This window comes from Tachyglossus aculeatus, chromosome 7 (assembly GCF_015852505.1).
Source record: "Tachyglossus aculeatus isolate mTacAcu1 chromosome 7, mTacAcu1.pri, whole genome shotgun sequence".
Taxonomy (NCBI): Eukaryota; Metazoa; Chordata; class Mammalia; order Monotremata; family Tachyglossidae; genus Tachyglossus; species Tachyglossus aculeatus.
Window position 1 is genome coordinate 20,026,783 of NC_052072.1, and position 21,385 is coordinate 20,048,167.

Sequence of the window (21,385 nt, forward strand, 5' to 3'; positions counted from 1 at the left end):
GCCCTTCAGGCCCTGCCACCTGGAAGGATTTGTTCTTACACATACTATAACCCTGCCCTCCCACCGCTTCTCCCTCCTCTCTACACTTCCTGTCAGCCCCAGCGGATCACATACAGCTGTGACGCCCCACACTTCCCCTTTCGGCTTCAGAAATCAGTCCCGCGTGCTCCTCTCTGGCCAGCCAGGGGCCACTGCGCCACGCCTTGCCTCGTCCGAGCCACACAGATCCATTTCCAGACCAGGTAGGGTTTTCGCCGCTCTCTGATCCATGACCTCTGACCCCATCTCCCAGCATATGGGGTCTGGGTCAGCCCTGGGAACAGACTGGGACCAGGCCCGGGGGGCGGGGGAGGCAATGGAAACACCCCCATACCACTTTTCTCGCTATCGTTCAGCCTGGATAACGATCGCTCAGGAAACCCCCTTGAAATCAAACCCCGGGCGGAGGCGAAGCGGACCGGCTTGGGGCCGGCCTTTCTAAAGAACGAGGGATGAGGGCAGCTCGCCGGGGGTAGGACCGGCTCCCTGACCTGGGCTCTCGGAGTCAGGAGGGATGATGGGAGAAAGGCTATGATGAGCCTTGGAAACTGAGCTGAATTTAATAATAATAATAATAATAATGGTAGCATTTGTTAAGTGCTTACTATGTGCAAAGCACTGTTCTAAGAGCTGGGGAGAGAATACATGGTGATCAGGTTGTCCCACTTGGGGCTCACAGTCTTAATCCCCATTTTACAGATGAGGTAACTGAGACACAGAGAAGTTAAGTGGCTTGCCCAAGGTCACACAGCTGACAAGTGGCGGATCCTGGATTCGAACCCATGACCTCTGACTCCCAAGCCCGTGCTCTTTCCACTGAGCCACGCTGCTTCCTATTGAATTTCCTATTCCTATTGAACTTGAATCCAAAACCCTCTTGGAGTCGCTGGGACCCCCATCTTCTTCCAGAAACATATTTCTTTCTTTCATTTTTAAAAAAATGGTATTTATTAACCACCTGCTATGTGACAGGCACTGTACTGACAACTGGGATAGATACAAGATAATCGGCTTGGACATGGTCCAGAGAAGCAGCGTGGCTCAGTGGAAAGAGCACGGGCTGGGAAATCATTCATTCAGTCACATTTATTGAGTGCTTACTGTGTGCAGAGCACTGTACTAAGCGCTTGGGAAGTACTATACTAAGTGCTTGGGAGAGGTCATGGATTCGAATCCTGGCTCTTTCAGTTGTCAGCTGTGTGACTTTGTAAAGCAAGTCACTTTACTTCTCTGGGCCTCAGTTACCTCATCTGTAAAATGGGCATTGAGACTATGAGCCCCACGTGGGCCAACCTGATCGCCTTATATCCTCCCCAGTGCTTTGCACATAGTAAGCGCTTAACAAATGCCATTATTATTATGTCCCTACATGGGGCTCACAGTCTTAATCCCCATTTTAAAGATGAGGGAACAAAGGCACAGAGAAGTGAAGCAACTTGCCCAGGGTTACACAGCTGACAAGTGGCAGACTCGGGATTAGAACCCAGGTCCTTCGGACTTCCAGGCCTGTGCTTTATCCACTAGGCCACGCTGCTTTTTCAACTCATCTACCCCAGAGGGGATGCGGGGCTTGGGGGGTTGTTTTGCATTACTTGCTGATTAAGATAACCAAGTATCTAAACTGTAGGATCGCTTTTTCGTTGGTTTGTGGGGTTTGTTTAATGGTATTTAAGCGATTTCGAGGTGCCAAGCTCTGTTCTAAGCTGTGGGATAGATACAAAGTAATCAGGTTGCACACAGGCTTGGGCTCCTTGTGAACAGGGACCGTGTCTGCCAACTCTGTACTGGACTCTCCCAGACTCCGCCCATAATAAGTACTCAATTACGATCATTGATGATGAGGAAAAGTCCCTCATCACAGGGGAGAGTCCCAAATCTCAGGCCCGTGTGCGACACGTGAAAGGCGTCCAGCCATCCCAGCCCCTTGTCCAAGCCTTGCTTCTGGTCAGGGTGGTAGCCTCCTCCTCCAGGCTGCCAGTGCTGCTTCATTAGTTCATTCATTCATTCAGTCGTATTTATAGAGCATTTATTGTATGCAGAGCACTGTACTAAGCGCTTAGTACAGTTAGTAATGCGGCTTCTGCTGTTCCTTAGAGACTTCTGGTTTAGCGCCTTGTTTTGTTGTCTGTCTCCCCTCTTCTAGACTGTGAGCCCGTTGTTGGGTAGGGACCGTCTCTATATTTTGCCAACTTGTACTTCCCAAGTGCTTAGTCCAGTGCTCTGCACACAGTAATCACTCAATAAATACAATTGAATGAATGAATGAATTCTATCTCTCCCATTCTCTCTCCCTGCACCACCCCCCCAGTGTCCCCACTTTCTCCCTCCCAGCTCTGTTTCTCTCTCCCCTCAGTCAATTGTATTTGTTGAGCACTTTCTGGGTACAGAGCACTGTACTAAGAGATTGGGAGAGTACATCTTAAAATATAACATATTCCCTGCCCACAACGAGCTTACAGTCTAGAGGGAAAGGCAGCAGTATAAAAAAAATAAATTACAGTTCTGTACGCGAGTGTTGTGGGGCTGGGAGGGGGATGAATAAAGGAAACTAGTCAGGGAGATGCAGAACGGAGTGGGAGAAGAGAAAAGGAGGGCTCCGTCAGGGAAGACTTCTTGGAGGAGATGTGCCTTCAGCAAGGCTTTGAAGAGGAGGAGAGTAGTTGTGTGTTAGATATGAGGCAGGAGAGTGTTCGAGGCCAGAGGAAGGAAGTGGGCAGATGTCCCGTCTTCTCTGTCTCGCCCTCTTTTCCTCCCCACCATTTACCTCCCTGAACTTGCACTTCCCAAGCGCTTAGTACAATGCTCTGCACACAGTAAGCGCTCAATAAATACGATTGAATGAATGAATGAAATGAACTGTTGCTTCCACCGCAATGAGTGTTCTGAGAGGAAGATGTTGTCTGTGGGATTGTGATTGTTCTGACAAGAAGACGCAAGAAGATGTTGTCTAGGGGATTATGAGCGTGTTTGCGTGTGTCTGTGTTTCTCATTCCTGTCACAGTAGATGAGTATCTCTCTTCATCTTTCCTTCTGGTTCTGTTTCTTTCTCTTACTCAGTTTGTTCTACTTCTCAGACTCCACCTAGTAGTGATGATAATTGTGATACTTGTAAAGCGCTTACTCTGCCCCAAGCACTGTGGTAAGCACTGGGGTGGATAGAATATAAGCTGATCAGACACAACCCCTGGCCCACATGGGGCTCAGAGTTTAAGCTGGGGGTGGGTGGGTGAGGAAACTGAGGCAAAGAGAAGTTAAGTGACCAGCTTGAGGGAATACTGCAGACAAGTGGCAGAGTCAGGATTAGAACTCAGGTTTTATGATTCCCTTTTCTACGATCGTTCATCTAGAATCACTGAGAAACAGTTTGGCCCAGTGGATAAAACAGAGGCCTGGGATTCAGAAGGACCTGGGTTCTAATCCTGGCTCCTCCACTTGTTTGTTGTGTGACTTTGGGTAAGTCACTTCACTCCTCTGGGCCTCACTTCCCTCATTTGTAAAATGAAGATTAAGAAAGTGAGCCCCACGTGGGACACGGACTGGGTCCAAACTCATTCGCTCATATCTACCCCAATGCTTAGTACAGGGCCTCTCTGCTCTGTTCCTTTGGTTCCGTCTTTCTCTCGTATTTGTCTCTTTATTATTTATTATTGTCTCTTTTGGACTTTTGGTGTGACCCACTAATGATACATGGTCTTAAGGATGCAAAGCAAATAAATAAATAAATAGAGACAAATACGAGAGAAGGACGGAACCAAAGATTATTTATTTATTTGCTTTGCATCCTTCTGTGCTTAAGACCATGTGTCATTAGTGGGTCACACCAAAAGTCCAACCAGCCCAGGATTCTGTCCCTAATGGTAGCCACAGGATTCTTAGGGGAAGAATATGCTGTTTGCTCTCCTTGATACCCACCCCAGTAGGTACTATCCATGATCATGGATAGCATCCATCATTCCTAATGTTTCTCCTCCACAACTGTACCAGAGAAGCGGCATGGCTCAGTGGAAAGAGCATGGGCTTGGGAGAGGTCATGGGTTCAAATCCCGGCTCCGCCACTTGTCAGCTGTGTGACTTTGGGCAAGTCACTTAACTTCTCTGGGCCTCAGTTACCTCATCTGTAAAATGGGGATTAAGACTGTAAGCCCCTCATGGGATGACTTGATCACCTTGTATCCTCCCCAGTGCTTAGAATGGTGCTTTGCACAAAGTAAGTGCTTAACAAATACCAAAATTATTATTATTATTCTAAGAACCTGTTCTGGGAAGTTTAATCAAGGATTGATCCAAATCCCTTTAGAACTTACTGCTATTTTTTCATGGTACTTGTTAAATGCTTACTATGTGCCAGGCACTTTACTAAGTGCTGGGGTAGATGCAAATTAATCAGATTGGACACAGTCCCTGTCCCACATGGGGCTCACAGTCCTAATTTCCATTTTACAGATGAGGTAATTGAAGCATAGAGAGGTTAATAATAATAATAATAATAAGAAGAAGAACAACAATAATAATAATGGCATGTAAGCACTTACTGTGTGTGAAGCACTGTAATAAGCACTGGGGGGGATACAAGGTGATCAGGTTGTCCCACGTGGGACTCACAGTCTTAATCCCCATTTTACAGATAAGGTAACTGAGGCTCAGAGAAGTTATATGACTTGCCCAAAGTCACACAGCTGACAAGTGGTGGAACCGGGATTAGAACCCATGACCTCTGACTCCCAAGCCTGTGCTCTTTCCACTGAGCCATGCTGCTTCTCTAAGTGACTTACCCAAGGTTGAACAACTTTCTAGGTAACAGATCTCAAATGTTCACTGCCTGCTGAGTAAAGTGTTTCTTTTTGTTTGTTTTGAACGTACTGTCCTCAGACTTCGCTGACTTGTACTTCCCAAGCGCTTAGTACTGTGCTCTGCACACAGTAAGCATTCCATAAATACGATTGGATGAATGAATGAATCTTGGTGTGGTGGGATTTAATGAACAGCAATTCTGTGTTCAACTGGTTCACATCCTTCGTAGCTTTGTTCAATCATGTCTCCATCTCTCCAGAGTGAAGAGTTCCTAGCGCTTTTCATTTATCCTCATAAGGAATTGGCTTCCGTACTGTAGATCACTTCTCTGGCCTTTACCTCTCTCATTTTCTACAGTGGGCTTCACTGGAGAAGCAGCATGGCCTAGTGGAAAGAGTATGGAGCTTGGGAGTCAGAGGTCCTGGGTTCTAAACTTGGCTTCACCACTTGTCTGCTTTGTGACCTTGGGCAAATCACTTAGCTTCTCTGTGCCTCAGGTCTCTCATCTGCAAAAGTGGAAATTCAGGTGTTCATTCATTCATTCAATCGTGTTTATTGAGCGCTTACTGTGTGCAGAGCACTGTACTAAGCGCTTGGGAAGTACAAGTTGGCAACATATAGAGATGGTCCCTACCCAACAGTGGGCTCACAGTCTAGAAGGAGGAGATGTTCTCCCTCCTACCCAGGCTGAGTTACTTCATCTGCAAAATGGGGATTGAGACTGTCCCCATGAGGGACAGGGACTGTCTCCAACCTGATAAAACTTGTATCTACCCTTGTGCTTAGTACAGTGCCTGGCACATAGTAAGTGCTTAACAAATACCATTATTATTACTGCATCTACCCCAGTGTTTAGTACAGTGCTTTACACATAGTTGCCAACTTGTACTTCCCAAGCGCTTAGTACAGTGCTCTGCATACAGTAAGCGCTCAATAAATACGATTGAATGAATGAATGAACATAGTAAGCGCTTAACAAATAATAATAATAATGACGGTATTTGTTAAGCGCTTATTCTGTGCCAAGCACTGTTCCAAGCGCTGAGGTAGATACAAGGTAATCAGGTTGTCCCACGTGAGGCTCACAAATTTAATCCCCATTTTACAGATGAGGGAACTGAGGCACAGAGAAGTTAAGTGACTTGCCCAAGGCCACACAGCAGACAAGTGGCGGAGCAGGGATTAGAACCCATGATCTCTGACTCCCAAGCCCATGCTCTTTCCACTAGGCCACACTGCTTCTCATAATAAATAATAATGCCATAATAAATAATAAGTACGCAGTTATTATTATTAAATACTGCTGTTACCACGGCTTTCTTTGTCTGTCTCTGTTATTATTCTGTTCTTTCTCTTGCCTTTCTCTCCCACCTATTCTGGGACCTCAGCCCTGATCCCAGGGAAGCCCCATTCCCCATCCTACTTTGAGAGGCAGGGAATTCCGAGAGTCTTTCTATTGATTTGGGAAGCGAATAACTGTATGGAGAGTTCCCAGAGTCCCTCCCTGCTATCTCAGGGAGAGCGGTCCCAAGGCTGAAGAAGTTTGTTTTTGGTTTTTATTTTCAAACTAGAGTCATCGTGGGAGTCAGACAGGGAGAAGGGAGAGGCTGGGATGCGGTCGGAGCTGGAGGAGGGACGTCTTGCCGGGCGTGGGTGGGGTTTGTCTTGGTTTAGAGATGAGGCGTAGGCCCTGGAATCCTTCCCAGGAACTGGAGCAAAATGATGCTGAATCTAGAGCCCAGCTGAGACTGACCTCGGCCTGAGCATGGCTCACCCTGGAGCGGACGCTGAACGGTTGTGAAATATCCGTTTTGGCAGCACTGGGGTCAAACAGCAGTGCCGGTTCCTGTGAGATTTCCTGTGAACCAGCCCAGGCCGCTATTGGTTCGAACCAAAATAACGTCAGCTCTTGGGTGCACTGGACTTGAAAACAACCCCAACTGCAAAGTCAGCCTCGCTGCCGTGGAGGCCGGGCTTTTCACGACAGGGAACACGTCTGCTAATTCTGTTGAACTGTACTCTCCCAAGGGCTTAGTACAGTGTTCTGCACAGGGTACTCAATGAATACCGTTGATTGATTAAAGACTTTGGATGAACTTTAACCTCAAAGACTGAGTCATCGTAGACTGTCCACTCGGTACGGGCTAATTCTGTTGTATTGTACTCTCCCACGTGCTTAGTACAATGCTCTGCACGTAGTAAGTGCTCAATAAATACCACTGATTGATTAATAGGATCTCTCGTTGCCCCCAGTGCTGCAAGTGTAGAGGAAATAAAAGTGGCCAGCTAAACAGACTGAGGAGGAACAGTCAGAGAGGCAGAATAGAGAACCAGGGCTGTTCTATGTTGGGAAAACCAAAACTGGGTATGCAAATGATCATGAAAGTGACAGAAAGGCTAAGGGGATTAAAATAGAGTAGAGCCCTTTAGCCAGAAGGAGCTCTCTAGACATGCTTTTTTTTGTGTGTAGGGGGGTGTTCTTCAAAGCCAGGAAAGGACCCAATCCAGGTAGTTGGGGGCCAAGATGAGAATTAGTGGAGGAAGTGGAGGCAGAGAGTGGATACGTCTATTTGAGGAGTTCGGGCATGGGCGTGAGTGGGGAGATGGAGTAAGAGCTGGAGGGCGCAGTGGGGTCCACAGGAGGTCTGGCCAGTCAAGGGGGAAATGGGCAGTTTGGAAGGCAGAGAGGAGAGTGAGGAATTGGCAGAGAGTGGAAGAAGCAAGTGTCAAAAGATCAGAGGGGATGGAGCCCAAGCCCCAGGTAGATGGGATGGATTTTTAGAGCAAGAGGAAGCCCTCCTGCTCTTCGGAGCCAGATGGGGAGGAAGAGAATGGGGGAAAAGGGGAGCGCACATACAGAGACGATTTGTCAACTGGACATTCAATTATTCACCTGTCTACATGTTTTGTTCTATTGTCTGTCTCCCCCCTCTAGACTGTGAGCCCATTGTTGGGTAGGGACCGTCTCTATATGTTGCCGACTTGTACTTCCCAAGCTCTTAGTACAGTGCTCTGCTCACAGTAAGCGCTCAATAAATATGAATGAATGAAAGGATGAATGAATTTATTTTGATCGCTCTGTGTGTAAAATACGCTTATGTCTGCCTCCTCAATTAGAGTGCAAGCTCCTTGCGGACAGGGTATGTAGCACTTGCTGCTTTTGTGCTTCCCAAGGGCTTATTACAGTGCACTACTCCCAGTGGGTGTTCAATAAATACTACTACTTCTACTAGTGTTGCTGCTACTGCTATTATAATACTATTACTTTTACTGGTTCTGTTGCTATTGCTACTACTACTACTAATAATAATGATGGCATTTATTAAGCGCTTACTATGTGCTGTTCTAAGCACTGGGGTAGATACAAGGTAATCAGGTTGTCCCACGTGGGGCTCACAGTCTTCATCCCCATTTTACAGAGGAGGGAACTGAGGCCCAGAGAAGTGAAGCGACTTGCCCAAAGTCACACAGCTGACAAGTGGCGGAGTCAGGATTTGAACCCACGACCTCTGGCTCCAAAGCCTGGGCTCTTTCCACTGAGCCACGCTGCTTCTCCTACTACTATTCCCCTACTACTATTACTACTAGTGCTGTTGCTACTACTAATGTTGCTGCTGCTATTACTACTACTATTACTAGTACTGCTGCTACTACTACTATTACTATTATTACTAGTGCTGCTGGACTAGCTCTGTGGCTTAGTGTCAAGAGCACGGGCTTGGGAATCAGAGGACATGGGTTCTAATCCCGGTTCCGACACTTGTCTGCTGGGTGACCTTGGGCAAGTCACTTGACTTCTCTGTGCCTGTTACCTCATCTGTAAAATGGGGTTTAAGACTGTGAGCCCTACGTGGGACAACCTGATTATCTTGTATCTACCCCAGTGCTTAGAACCGTGCTTGGCACATATTTACTATTCCATTTATTTTGTTCATGATGTGCATCTAGCTTTATTTCTATTCATTGTGATGACTTGACACCTGTCCACATGTTTTGTTTTGTTGTCTGTCTCCCCCTTCTAGACTATAAGCCCATTGTTGGGTAGGGACCGTCTCTATATGTTGCCAACTTGTACTTCCCAAGCGCTTCGTGCAGTACTCTGCACACAGTAAGCTCTCAATAAATACAATTGAATGAATGAATGGCACATAGTAAGTGCTTAACAAATACCATCACTATTATTATTATTATTACTACTAGTGCTACTGCTGCTGTTACTATGTCTATTAATAATAATAATAGTAGCATTTATTAAGCACTTACTATGTGCAAAGCACTGTTCTAAGTGCTGGGGAGGTTACACAGGTTGTCCCATGGGGGGCTCACAGTCTTAATCCCCATTTTACAGCTGAGGTAACTGAGGCCCAGAGAAGTGACTTGTCCAAAGTCACACAGCTGACAATTGGCGGAGCCAGGATTTGAACCCATGACCTCTGACAAAGCCTGTGCTCTTTCCACTGAGCCATGCTGCTTCTCTTCTATTACTACTAGTGCTGCTGCTACTACTACTCTTATTAGTACTGCTGCTGCTACTACTCTTACTACTAGTGCTGATGCTACTACTAGTGTTGCTGCTGCTATTATTCATTCATTCATTCAATCGTATTTATTGAGCACTTACTGTGTGCACAGCACTGTACTAAGCTCTTGGGAAGTACAAGTTGGCAACATAGAGAGACGGTCCCTACCCGACAGTGGGCTCACAGTCTACTACTACTATTACTAGTACTGCTACTACTATTACTACTAGTGCTGCTGCTACTACTAGTGTTGCTGCTGCTATTACTACTACTACTAGTGCTGCGACTACTACTACTATTACTAGTACTGCTGCTGCTACTACTACTATTACTAGTACGGCTGTTGCTACTACAACTACTACTAATAATAATGGGATTTGTTAAACGCTTATTATGTGCCAACCACTGTTTTAAGCAGTGGGGTAGATACAAGGACATTAGGTTGTCCCACATGGGGCTCACAGTCTTCATCCTCATTTTACAGATGAGGGAACTGAGGTCCAGAGAAGTGAAGTGACTTGCCCAAGGTCACACAGCAGACAAGTGGTGGAGCCGTGATTATAATAATAATAATAATGGCATTTATTAAGCGCTTACTATGTGCGAAGCACTGTTCTAAGCACTGGGGAGGTTACAAGGTGATCAGGTTGTCCCACGGGGGGCTCACAGTCTTAATCCCCATTTTACAGATGAGGCAACTGAGGCCCAGAGAAGTTAAGTGACTTACCCAAAGTCACATAGCTGACAATTGGTGGAGCCAGGACTTGAACCTATGAACTCTGACTCCAAAGCCCGGGCTCTTTCCATTGAGCCATGCTGCTTCTCAATACTACTACTGCTGCTACTACTAGTAGTACTGCCACTACTACTACTATTCCTACTCGTTTTGCTGCTACTACTAGTGTTACTGCTGCTATTACTACTACTATTACTATTACTTACCTTATATCTACCCCAGTGCTTAGAACAGTGCTTTGCACATAGTAAGCACTTAACAAATGCCATTATTATTATTACTACTACTACTAGTGCTGCTGCTACTACTACTACTATTACTAGTACTGCTGCTACTATTACTAGCTATTACTACTTCTATTACTACTAGTGCTGCTGCTATTACTACTTCTATTACTATGAGTGCTGCTGCTACTACTATTAGTAACCTTGTAACCTCCCCAGCGCTTAGAACAGTGCTTTGCACATAGCAAGTGCTTAATAAATGCCATCATCATTATTATTATATTATATCATCATTATTATATATAATTATATAATTATATTATATTATAATAATGTATTAGTAGTAGTACTAGTGCTGCTGTTATTACTACCATTACTATTGCTACTACAACTACATTGAGGAAGTAAAGGAGTCCCTTGGGAAATCCAGATCATATTCATTCAATTGTATTTATTGAGCGCTTTCTGTGTGCAAAGCACTGTACTAAGCCCTTGGGAGAGTACAATACAACAATAACCAGACACATTCCCTGCCCACAGTGAGCTTACAGTCTAGAGGACTGGCCTCATATGGCCTCTATCTTGTTGAGGTCGCCATTTGCAAGGTCACTGGGAGATAGGGATCTCTTCTTCACCCCCTAGACCCGTCAGCTCGCTGAGGGCAGGGAATGTGTCTATTAACAACTCTGTTGTATTGAACTCTCCCAAGTGCTTAGTACAGTGGTCTGCACACAGTAAGTGCTCAATTAATACCATTGATTGATTGATAGATTGCCCCCTAAAACTTAGAGGATTCACCCAGAGGTGCTAAAGGGCTTTGGGAAAAAGGAAAAAAGGCATCAGATTGGAGACCCTGAGAGGAGCCCCTGGGGAAGGGATTTTTGGCATCAAAGAAATGATCCTGCAAAGTCGGCCAACTCCTCAATAGCCAGAGTGATGATGATGGTATTTGTTAAGCGCTTACTCAGTGGGAATCTTACAGCCCAGCACTATTATCAAGAGAAACAGTACGGCCTACTGGTTAGAGCATGAGCTTGGCAGTCAGAAGGACCTCGGTTCAAACCCCAGCTCTGCCAGTTGCCTGCTGTGTAACCTTGGGAAATCACTTCACTTCTCTGTGTCTCAGTTCCCTCATCTAAACAATGGGGATTAAGACTGTGAGCCCCACGTGAGACACAAACTGTGTCCAACCTGATTAACTTGTACCTACCCCAACGCTTAGTACGGTGTCTGGCACATAGTAATCGCTTAACAAATACCATTTAAAAGAAAGGTGATGAGGGAAAACTGCTAGGATTGGAGAATGAGCAGAGAGTGGGTCACACAAACAGACAGACAGTCAGGGAGTCAGTTAGACTCTCGTCGGGTGGTTGGCTGTCAGTCTGTCTCTGTCACTCATTGAGCCACTCTGTGGATGACTAATCAATCAGTCAGTCGCCCAGTCACCTGGAACAGAACCGTGCTTTGGGCTCTTGAGGAGCCCTGCTGAAGAATAGCCCTGCCCTTGGGACCCCAAAGATCTCCCATGTCTTGTTTTGTTTTGTTTGTCTCCCCCTTCTACACTATGTGCCCGTTGTTGGGTAGGGACCGTCTCTATATGTTGCCCACTTGTACTTCCCAAGTGCTTGGTACAGTGCTCTGCACACAGTAAATGCTCAATAAATACGATTGAATGAAAGAGGGGAGACTGAAGGCCATTTGGGCAGACAGATCTTCCATCCAGAACTGCTGGGGAACCTCAAAAAAACAGCCAACTGACAGTTACTCTCCCCCCACTTCAAAGCCCTATTGAAGGCTCATCTTCTCCAAGAGCCTTCCCAACTCCTTTCTGCGTCACCCTGACTTGCTCCCTTTATTCATCCCCCCTCCCAAACCCACAGTACTTATGTCCATATCTGTCATTATTTATTTATGTTAATGTCTGTTTCTCTGTCTAGACTGTAAGTTCATTGTGGGCAGGGAATGTGTCTGTTTATTGTTATAGTATCCTCTTCCAAGCGATTAATACAGTGCTCTGCACACAGTCAGCACTCAGTAGGTATGGTTGGCTGACTGAATGACTGTTCCTCTCTCCCTGGGTAGAAGAGCCTCCCAGCATGGCCGCCAGCAGCTTAAAGGTGCTGAAATATGTGCTGTTCTTCTTCAACCTGCTCTTCTGGGTAAGTACGGACCACATTCCCAGTCCATCCCTTCTACTTACCTCACCCTCTGCCTGCCGTGTCCTTGAACTCCATAAGAAGAGCTGTGTGGCTTAGCGGAAAGCGCCCGGGCTGGGAGTCAGCCACTTGTCCAAGGCTTTGGACAAGTCGATTCACTTCTCTGGGCTTCAGTTACCTCATCTGTAACCAATCAATCAATCAATTGTATTTATTGAGCGCTTACTGTGTGCAGAGCACTGTACTAAGCGCTTGGGAAGTACAAGTTGGCAACATATAGAGACGGTCCCTACCCAACAGTGGGCTCACAGTCTATGAGGGGGAGACAGAGAACAAAACCAAACATACTAACAAAATAAAATAAATAGAACAGATATGTACAAGTAAAATAAATAAATAGAGTAATAAATATGTACAAACATATATACATATATACAGGTGCTGTGGGGAAGGGAAGGAGGTAAGATGAGGGGGATGGAGAGGGGGGTGAGGGGGAAAGGAAAGAAGGGGATTAAAATGTAAAATGGAGATTGACTGTGAGCCCAATGTGGGGCAGGGAGTGTAACCCAATTTGCTTGCATCCACTCTGGCTCTTAGTACTTAGTACTGTTAAGCGCTGCCTGGAACATAGTAAGCACTTAACAAATACCATTATTATTATTATTCATTCAATCGTATATATTGAGCGCTTACTGTGTGCAGAGCACTGTACTAAGCGCTTGGGAAGTACAAGTCGGCAACATATAGAGACGGTCCGTACCCAACAACGGTCCCGGCTCTGCCGCTTGTCTGCTGTGTGACCTTGTGCAAGGTACTTCACTTCTCTGTGCCTCATCTGTAAAATGAGGAGTCAATGCCTGCTCTCCCTCCCACTTAGACTGTAAGCCCCATGTGGGACCTGATGATCTTGGGTCTATCCCAGAGTTTAGATTAGTGCTTCACACACAGTAAGCACTTAACAAATGCCATTAAACCCAATTTGCTTGCATCCACTCCGGCGCTTAGTACTTAGTACTGTTAAGCGCTGCCTGGAACATAGTAAGCACTTAACAAATACCGTTATTATTATTCATTCAATTGTATATATTGAGAGCTTACTGTGTGCAGAGCACTGTACTAAGCGCTTGGGAAGTACAAGTTGGCAACATATAGAGACGGTCCCTACCCAACAACGGTCCTGGCTCTGCCGCTTGTCTGCTGTGTGACCTTGTGCAAGGTACTTCACTTCTCTGTGCCTCATCTGTGAAATGGGGAGTCAGTGCCTGCTCTCACTCCCACTTGGACTGTAAGCCCCATGTGGGACCTGATATCTTGTGTCTATCCCAGAGTTTAGATCAGTGCTTCACACACAGTAAGCGCTTAACAAATGCCACTAAAAAAGTGTGCTCATGTCAATGCTTCTATGGCCTAGTGTCTTCTCTGTCCTGCCTTGCCCCGCCCCATCTGTCCCTGCTCTGCCTCTCCAGGGAAGGAAAGAGCTGCCCTCTTCCTTTTTTCTCTTCAGGCCTGGGAGAGGGCTGGAGGCTGGCTACTTTCCAGCCCTTTCTGGGAACACGAATTATCCCCGGGAAAGATGTTGAAAGGACTCCTCCAGAGTCCTCCAGGAGGCCTTCCCAGACTGAGCCCCTTCCTTCCTCTCGCCCTCGTCCCCCTCTCCATCCCCCCATCTTACCTCCTTCCCTTCCCCACAGCACCTGTATATATGTATATATGGTTGTACATATTTATTACTCTATTTATTTATTTATTTATTTATTTTACTTGTACATTTCTATCCTATTTATTTTATTTTGTTGGTATGTTTGGTTCTGTTCTCTGTCTCCCCATTTTAGACTGTGAGCCCACTGTTGGGTAGGGACTGTCTCTATGTGTTGCCAATTTGTACTTCCCAAGCGCTTAGTACAGTGCTCTGCACATAGTAAGCACTCAATAAATACGATTGATTGATTGATTGACTCCCATTTAAGACTCCCATCCCCACCTCCGTCTGCTTCCTGGTGGCAGGTCTGCGGCTGCTGTATTCTGGGATTTGGCATCTACCTGCTGATCCTGGACACTTATGGGGCGTTGATCCAGCAGCTGCCCTCCCTCACCCTGGGCAACGTGCTCATCATCGTCGGCTGTGTCATCATGGTGCTCGCCTTCCTGGGCTGCATGGGAGCCATCAAGGAGAACAAGTGTCTGCTCATGTCGGTGAGTGGATGCGCCTCAGCGGACCCCAGCCCGGAGAGGACCCTGTGATGGACCCTGAAACCTGTCGTGGGACCAGGGCCTGGGGTGGGTCATGCTGGGTGTGTGTTTGTGGGGAGAGTGGGCTGCTTTGGCTGGCAGCAACAGGCAGGGCGCTACATGCCTCCAACCCTTTGTCTGGTCCCTCAGGCCTTGGTGGATTTTGCTCCTAGGGGGAGTGAGTTGGGTGCCTCTCCTGCCCTTCCATTTATTTGGGCTTCCTGTGTCATGGATGAGCAGTGACCTAGTGGTTATTGGCCACTGGCTAGACAAGGAGATGGAGGATGGAGCCATATCCAATGGGTTGGCTTCTTGGAGCGAGCCAGTAGGTCAACTGGAGCCACTGACCTCCTTCTTGCCAAATCCAACGGCTCCTACTCTATCCTAATCCTCCTCGACCTCTCAGCTGCTTTCGACACTGTGGACCACCCCCTTCTCCTCAACACGCTATCCAACCCTGGTTTCACAGACTCTTCCCTCTCCTTGTTCTCCTCATCTCTCCAGCCATTCATTCTCAGTCTCTTTTGGGGGCTTCTCCTCCCCCTTCCATCCCCTTACTGTAGGGTTCCTCAAGGGTCAGTTCTTGATCCCCTTCTGTTCTCTATCTTACACTCACTCCCTTGGTGAACTCATTCGCTCCCACGGCTTCAACTATCATCTCTACGCTGAGGACACCCAAATCTACATCTCTGCCCCAGTTCTCTCTCCCTCCCTTCAGGCTCATGTCTCCTCCTGCCTTCAGGACATCTCCATCTGGTTGTCCGCCCGCCATCTAAAACTCAATATGTCCAAGACTGAACTCCTTATCTTCCCTCCCAAACCCTGCCCTCTTCCTGACTTTCCCATCACTGTTGACGGCACTACCATCCTTCCCGTCTCACAAGCCCACAAACTTGGTGTCATCCTCGACTCTGCTCTCTCGTTCACCCCTCACATCCAATCCGTCACCAAAACCTGCTGGTCTCACCTCTGCAACATCACCAAGATCCGCCCTTTCCTCTCCATCCAAACCACTACCCTGCTGGTTCAATCTCTCATCCTATCCTGGCTGGATTACTGCATCAGCCTCCTCTCTGATCTCCCCTCCTCCTGTCTCCCCCCACTTCAAGATATACTTCACGCCGCTGCCCGGATCATCTTTGTGCAGAAACGCTCTGGGCATGTTACTCCCCTCCTCAAAAATCTCCAGTGGCTACCAATCAACCTATGCATCAGGCAAAAACTCCTCACTCTCGGCTTCAAGGCTGTCCATCACCTCGCCCCCTTCTACCTCACCTCCCTTCTTTCCTTCTACAGCCCAGCCCACACCCTCCACCCCTCTGCTGCTAACCCCCTCACTGTGTCTCGTTCTCACCTGTCCCGCCGTCGACCCCAGGCTCACATCCTCCCCCTGGCCTGGAATGCCCTCCTTCCACACATCCACCAAGCTAGCTCTCTTCCACCCTTCAAAGCACCTACTGAGAGCTCACCTACTCCAGGAGGCCTTCCCAGACTGAGCCCCCTCTTTTCTCTCCCCCTCCTCCCCCTCCCCACCCCCCCGCCTTACCTCCTTCCCCTCCCCACAGCACCTGTATATATGTCTGTACATATTTGTTACTCCATTTATTTTACTTGTAATATTTACTGTTCTATTGATTTTATTTTGTTAATATGTGTTGTTTTGTTCTGTCTCCCCCTTCTAGACTGTGAGCCCCGCTGTTGGGTAGGGACCATCTCTAGATGTTGCCAGCTTGTACTTCCCAAGCGCTTAGTCCAGTGCTCTGCACACAGTAAGCGCTCAATAAATACGATTGAATGAATGAATGAACTGAGGCAGAGTGCTTGGAGATGCCCATCCGCATGGGCTAAATTGACCTTTGACATGGTCTGGGGCAGGGTGACAGTTGGGAGGTAGGTGAGACACAAGGCTGAGAGTAGGACTTGGGTCTCCCCCTAGCCAATTTGGGCTTGCATTCTCAGTGCTGGGCCACTGGGCCAGGGGCCAACCAAGAACCAATGCTAGTCTACCCAAGGACCTGGGAGACAACGACTGGCCTCTGCACCTTCTCTAACGCCCCTGCCAGGACCAGGGGCCCGAAGGGACCAATAGCCCAAGGCACAGGGCCAGCCAGGGGTGGGCAGGTGGGGGTGGAAGGGATGACGTGCAGGATGCGGCCTAGCCCAAGCCCCTCCTCTTGCCTTCTGCAGTTCTTTGTGATCCTGTTGCTCATCCTCCTGGCGGAGGTGGTCCTGGCCATCCTGCTCTTCGTGTATGAGAAGAAGGTATGTTTCTGGGGCCCAGCAGGTGGGCCTCACCCCCAGACACTCAGGAACGCTCCCTGCTGAGGTGCTCAGTCCAGCCCGGCAGTCTCGGTATGGGGAGGTAAAGATGCAGGGAGATGGTGGGCGGCCAGTAATCGGTGGCAGATGAGGCGGCACTGGGGAGGGGGGCTCGGCACCTTCTGGAGCCGGAAGCCGATCCTGATGGATGTTGGGGTGGGGCGGAGGTAGGGAGACCCCTGAAGGTACTCGGGAATGCCCACCACCCCTATGCTGACCACAGTGCCAGCCTGGCACCGATCAGCTGAAACCAGACCATCCCTTATGTAACCAGACAAATGGCCCTCCTAGCTCAGGGTGAGAGTGGGGGCCATGGTAGATCAGTGAACCCTGGATCTTGTTGGGGGCTGTGGATGTCACAACTCCTGGGAGATCTCAGGGCAGGTGGATGGTTAGCTGGCCAGGACATGAGCAATCTAATCAATCAGTCAATCCATCGTATTTATTGAGCACTTACTGTGTGCAGAGCACTGTACTAAGCACTTGGGAAGTACAAGTAGGCAACATATAGAGACAGTCCCTACCCAACAGTGGGCTCACATTCCCATGGAAATTATGGGCAATCAATCAATCAATGGTATTTACTGAGCACTTACTGTGTGTAATAAAAATAATAATAATGATGATGGCATTTATTAAGCGCTTACTATGTGCAAAGCACTGTTCTAAGCGCTGGGGAGTTTACAAGGTGATCAGGTTGTCCCATGTGGGGCTCACAGTCTTAATCCCCATTTTACAGATGAGGTCACTGAGGCCCAGAGAAGTGAAGTGACTTGCCCAAAGTCACACAGCTGACAAGCAGCAGAGCAGGGATTTGAACCCATGACCTCTGACTCCAAAGCCCGGGCTCTTTCCACAGAGCCACGCTGCTTCTCTGCACTGTGTAGAGCAGTGTATTAAGTGTCTGGGAGAGTACAATACAATAGAATTAGCAGAAATGTCCCCTGCCCATAGCGAGCTTGCAGTTTAAAGATGGTAAGGATCTGGGTTCCCTTAGGCTGAGGTTTTCTGGGCTCCGCCTTTGGATTCGTGGGTATGTGCATGCGTTCGCGCGCACACACACACACACACACACACACACACACACACACACAATCCCCTGATCTTTCTCCTGATCAAGGTGGTTAATTGTGTCCCTAAAAGTAGTGAGCTAACTATGGGGGGGTCCTTTTCTCTCAGACCTCTTTGGCCTCACTGAGTGGGGATTAGGGCTAAGGTGACATTGACTCCTGATCCAAAGCAGCTAGGAAAACTAATGTCCGAGCTTGAGCACCCTCAAGACGTTCATAAGAGTCCACACCCTGTGAGGGGGGGCCCCGGCTCCATTCCATTTGGGTGGATGGACGACAGGAGTCGGGGCGGTCCCTGGGAAAACACAGCATAAAGCGGAGACCTTGTGCTGGCTTCCCTCCTTTCTTCTTTCCTCCTCCTCCTCGTCAATAATAGTATCGAATGAGTGCTTGCCATGTGCAGAGTAATAATAATAATGGTATTTAAGTGCTTACTATAGGCTAAGCACTGTTCTAAGCACTGGGATAGATACAAGGTAATCAGGTTGTCCCACGTGGAACTAAGTCTTAATCCCCATTTTACAGAAGAGGGAACTGAGGCCCAGAGAAGTTATGTGACTTACCCAAGGTCACACAGCAGACAAGTGGCAGAGCCAGGATTAGATCCCATGACCTCTGACTCCCTAGACCATGCTCTTTCCACTAAGCCTACTGTACTAAGTATATGGGAGAGCACAATACAACAGTTAGCAGAAACGTCCCCTGTCCACATGAGTTTATAGTTTCGTCCACTCCTTTCCCTCAGCAATCAATCAATCGTATTTATTGAGCGCTTACTGTGTGCAGAGCACTGTACTAAGCGCTTGGGAAGTACAAGTTGGCAACATAAGTTGGCAAGTTGGCAGCCTGACTGCCTGAACTCTCTGGGAAACGCTCCTAGACCCCTTTCCCCCACCACCCCAGGGTGAAAGGTGGGGAGGGGGAGGGACAGCCCCATGAGGTGACAATCCCCAAATCCTGCCTGTCAGTCAGGCTGAAGTTAGGGCTGAGGCATTTCCTTTGGTCAAACTGGATCTCTTGTTCTTCCATTCTTGCCGGTCTCTGGACCGTCGGCTCGTTGTGGGTAGGGAATGTGGCCGTTTATTGTGATATTGTACTCTCCCAAGCGCTTAGTACAGTGCTCTGCACAGAGTAAGTGCTCAGTAAATCATCATCATCATCATCAATCGTATTTATTGAGTGCTTACTGTGTGCAGAGCACTGTACTAAGCGCTTGGGAAGTACAAGTTGGCAACATATAGAGACAGTACCTACCCAATAGTGGGCTCACAGTCTAAAAGGGAGAGACAGAGAACAAAACCAAACATACTAACAAAATAATGTGGATGTGATGTGAAGGGGGAGGGGGTAAATACGACAGAATGACTGAATGCCGGTGCTGGGGTGGGGGCGTGGGCCCACCAGGTAGATGACTACGTGAGCACGGAGCTGAAGGAGAGCTTTCAGCGTTACCACCAGGACAACGCCACTAAGAACGCCTGGGATGCCGTCCAGCAGAAGGTGAGGAAACCAACTGGTCAAACTGTCCGTCCTGGCCAAGTCCCCCTTACCTTACCTTCCTCAGAATCCCAGGAGCTGAGGGGGAGGGTGACGAGCTCAATCCAGAGAGTACCACCCCTCCGTCCAACCTGCTCTATGCTCTTGGCAAGGACTTGATTGAGGCTACTCATAAGGTCTCCATCAAGTCGATGCACTTCTTGACCGTTTGGCCAGCTTTCTCCCTTACCCCTTTCCCAGTGCAGAGTCTCCTGCCCAGCCACGCTCACTGCAAGAACCCACTCTTCCTCACCATCTCCAACACGGTTAGCTGAGAGCGCCCCGGAGACAAGCCCTAATCCCTTAGTGTGGACAAACCTCCATCCCTTATGGGGATTAAGACTGTGAGCCCCACGTGGGACAACCTCCTCCCTCCGCACATCCGCCAAGCTAGCTCTCTTCCTCCCTTCAAAGTCCTACTGAAAGCTCACCTCCTCCAGAAGGCCTTCCCAGACGGAGCCCCCTCCTCCCCCGCCCCCCCACCTTACCTCCTTCCCCTCCCCACAGCACCTGTATACATGTATATATGTCTGTACGTATTTATTACTCTTTATTTTATCTGTACATATTTATTCTATTTATTTTATTTTGTTAATACGTTTTGTTTTGTTCTCTGTCTCCCCCTTCTAGACTGTGAAACCACTGTTGGGTAGGGACCGTCTCTATGTGTTGCCAACTTGTACTTCCCAAGTGCTTAGTACAGTGCTCTGCACACAGTAAGTGCTCAATAAATATGATTGAATGAATAAATGAATGAACCTGATGACCTTGCATCTACCCCAGAGCTTAGAACAGTGCTTGGCACATAGTAAGCTCTTAACAGGTCCCATCTTTATTATTATTTTTTTTATCATAAAGCTTCAGACCAATAGAGCTCCTTTCCCTCCCCCAGCCTCTTTCTTCTATGGAAGAGCAGCAAGTCCTTGGCCTGGCTCCCGCCTCTAACCAAACTTTGAAATCTTCCCCTTGGCCCTGGCAGATTGGGCATCACCTTCCAGACCCCTGGGGGCTCCCCGGAGAGCCCCTCACTGAACTTTCCTTATTCAGGCAGTTCGTCTGCTTTTTTGGGATGCTTTGTGCCATCCCCAAACTGAAGACCCTGAGACATGCTGACTCTAGGTACAGATGACTGAGAAGCAGCGTGGCCTAATGTCTAGAGCAGGGGCCTGGGCGTCATAAGGACCTGGGTTCTAATTCCACCTCGGCCACTTGTCTGCTGTGTGACCTTGGAAAAGTCACTTAACTTCTCTGTGCCTCAGTCCCCTCATCTATAAAATGGGGGCTAAGACTGTAAGCCCATGTGGGACGAAACTTTGTCCAACCCAGTTATCTTGTATCCACCTTAGCGCTTAGTACAGTGCCTGGCACATAGGAAGTGCTTTACAAATACCATAAAAGAAAGGAAAGAATGGTCCCTCCAGCCCCGCATTCGCCATCTCTCCCAGCGCCTCCCCCTCCACTTTCTCCTCCCCGTCTCCTCACTCCCCAGCCTCGATTTCCAGACTGTGAGCCCACTGTTGGGTAGGGACCGTATCTATATGTTGCCAACTTGTACTTCCCAAGCGCTTAGTACAGTGCTCTGCACACAGTAAGTGCTCAATAAATACGATTGAATGAATGAATGAATTTGAGAATGTAGGTCTCTGTCTGTGACCTGCCTATCCTCATGGAGAATCTCCTTGCCCCACAGTCCCTGCCCTGGACTAAATCAGGACCGCTCCAACTACAGGGGCAGCAAGAAGGGGAACATGAAGAGCACCATGCC

General features: G+C 48.0%; 1 protein-coding gene across 2 annotated transcripts in view; it reads left to right on the plus strand.

Moving 5' to 3' along the window:
- Positions 1-21,385, plus strand: part of CD53 (CD53 molecule) — a 46,886-nt gene that overhangs the window by 21,775 nt on the left and 3,726 nt on the right. For both annotated transcript variants that reach the window (XM_038749394.1, XM_038749393.1), the window contains exons 2-6: positions 97-242; positions 12,393-12,469; positions 14,471-14,659; positions 16,883-16,957; positions 19,489-19,584. In XM_038749394.1, coding sequence (XP_038605322.1) covers positions 12,407-12,469; positions 14,471-14,659; positions 16,883-16,957; positions 19,489-19,584 — 423 coding nt within the window. In that variant the 5' untranslated portion in view covers positions 97-242; positions 12,393-12,406. The remainder of the gene's footprint in view (positions 1-96; positions 243-12,392; positions 12,470-14,470; positions 14,660-16,882; positions 16,958-19,488; positions 19,585-21,385) is intronic.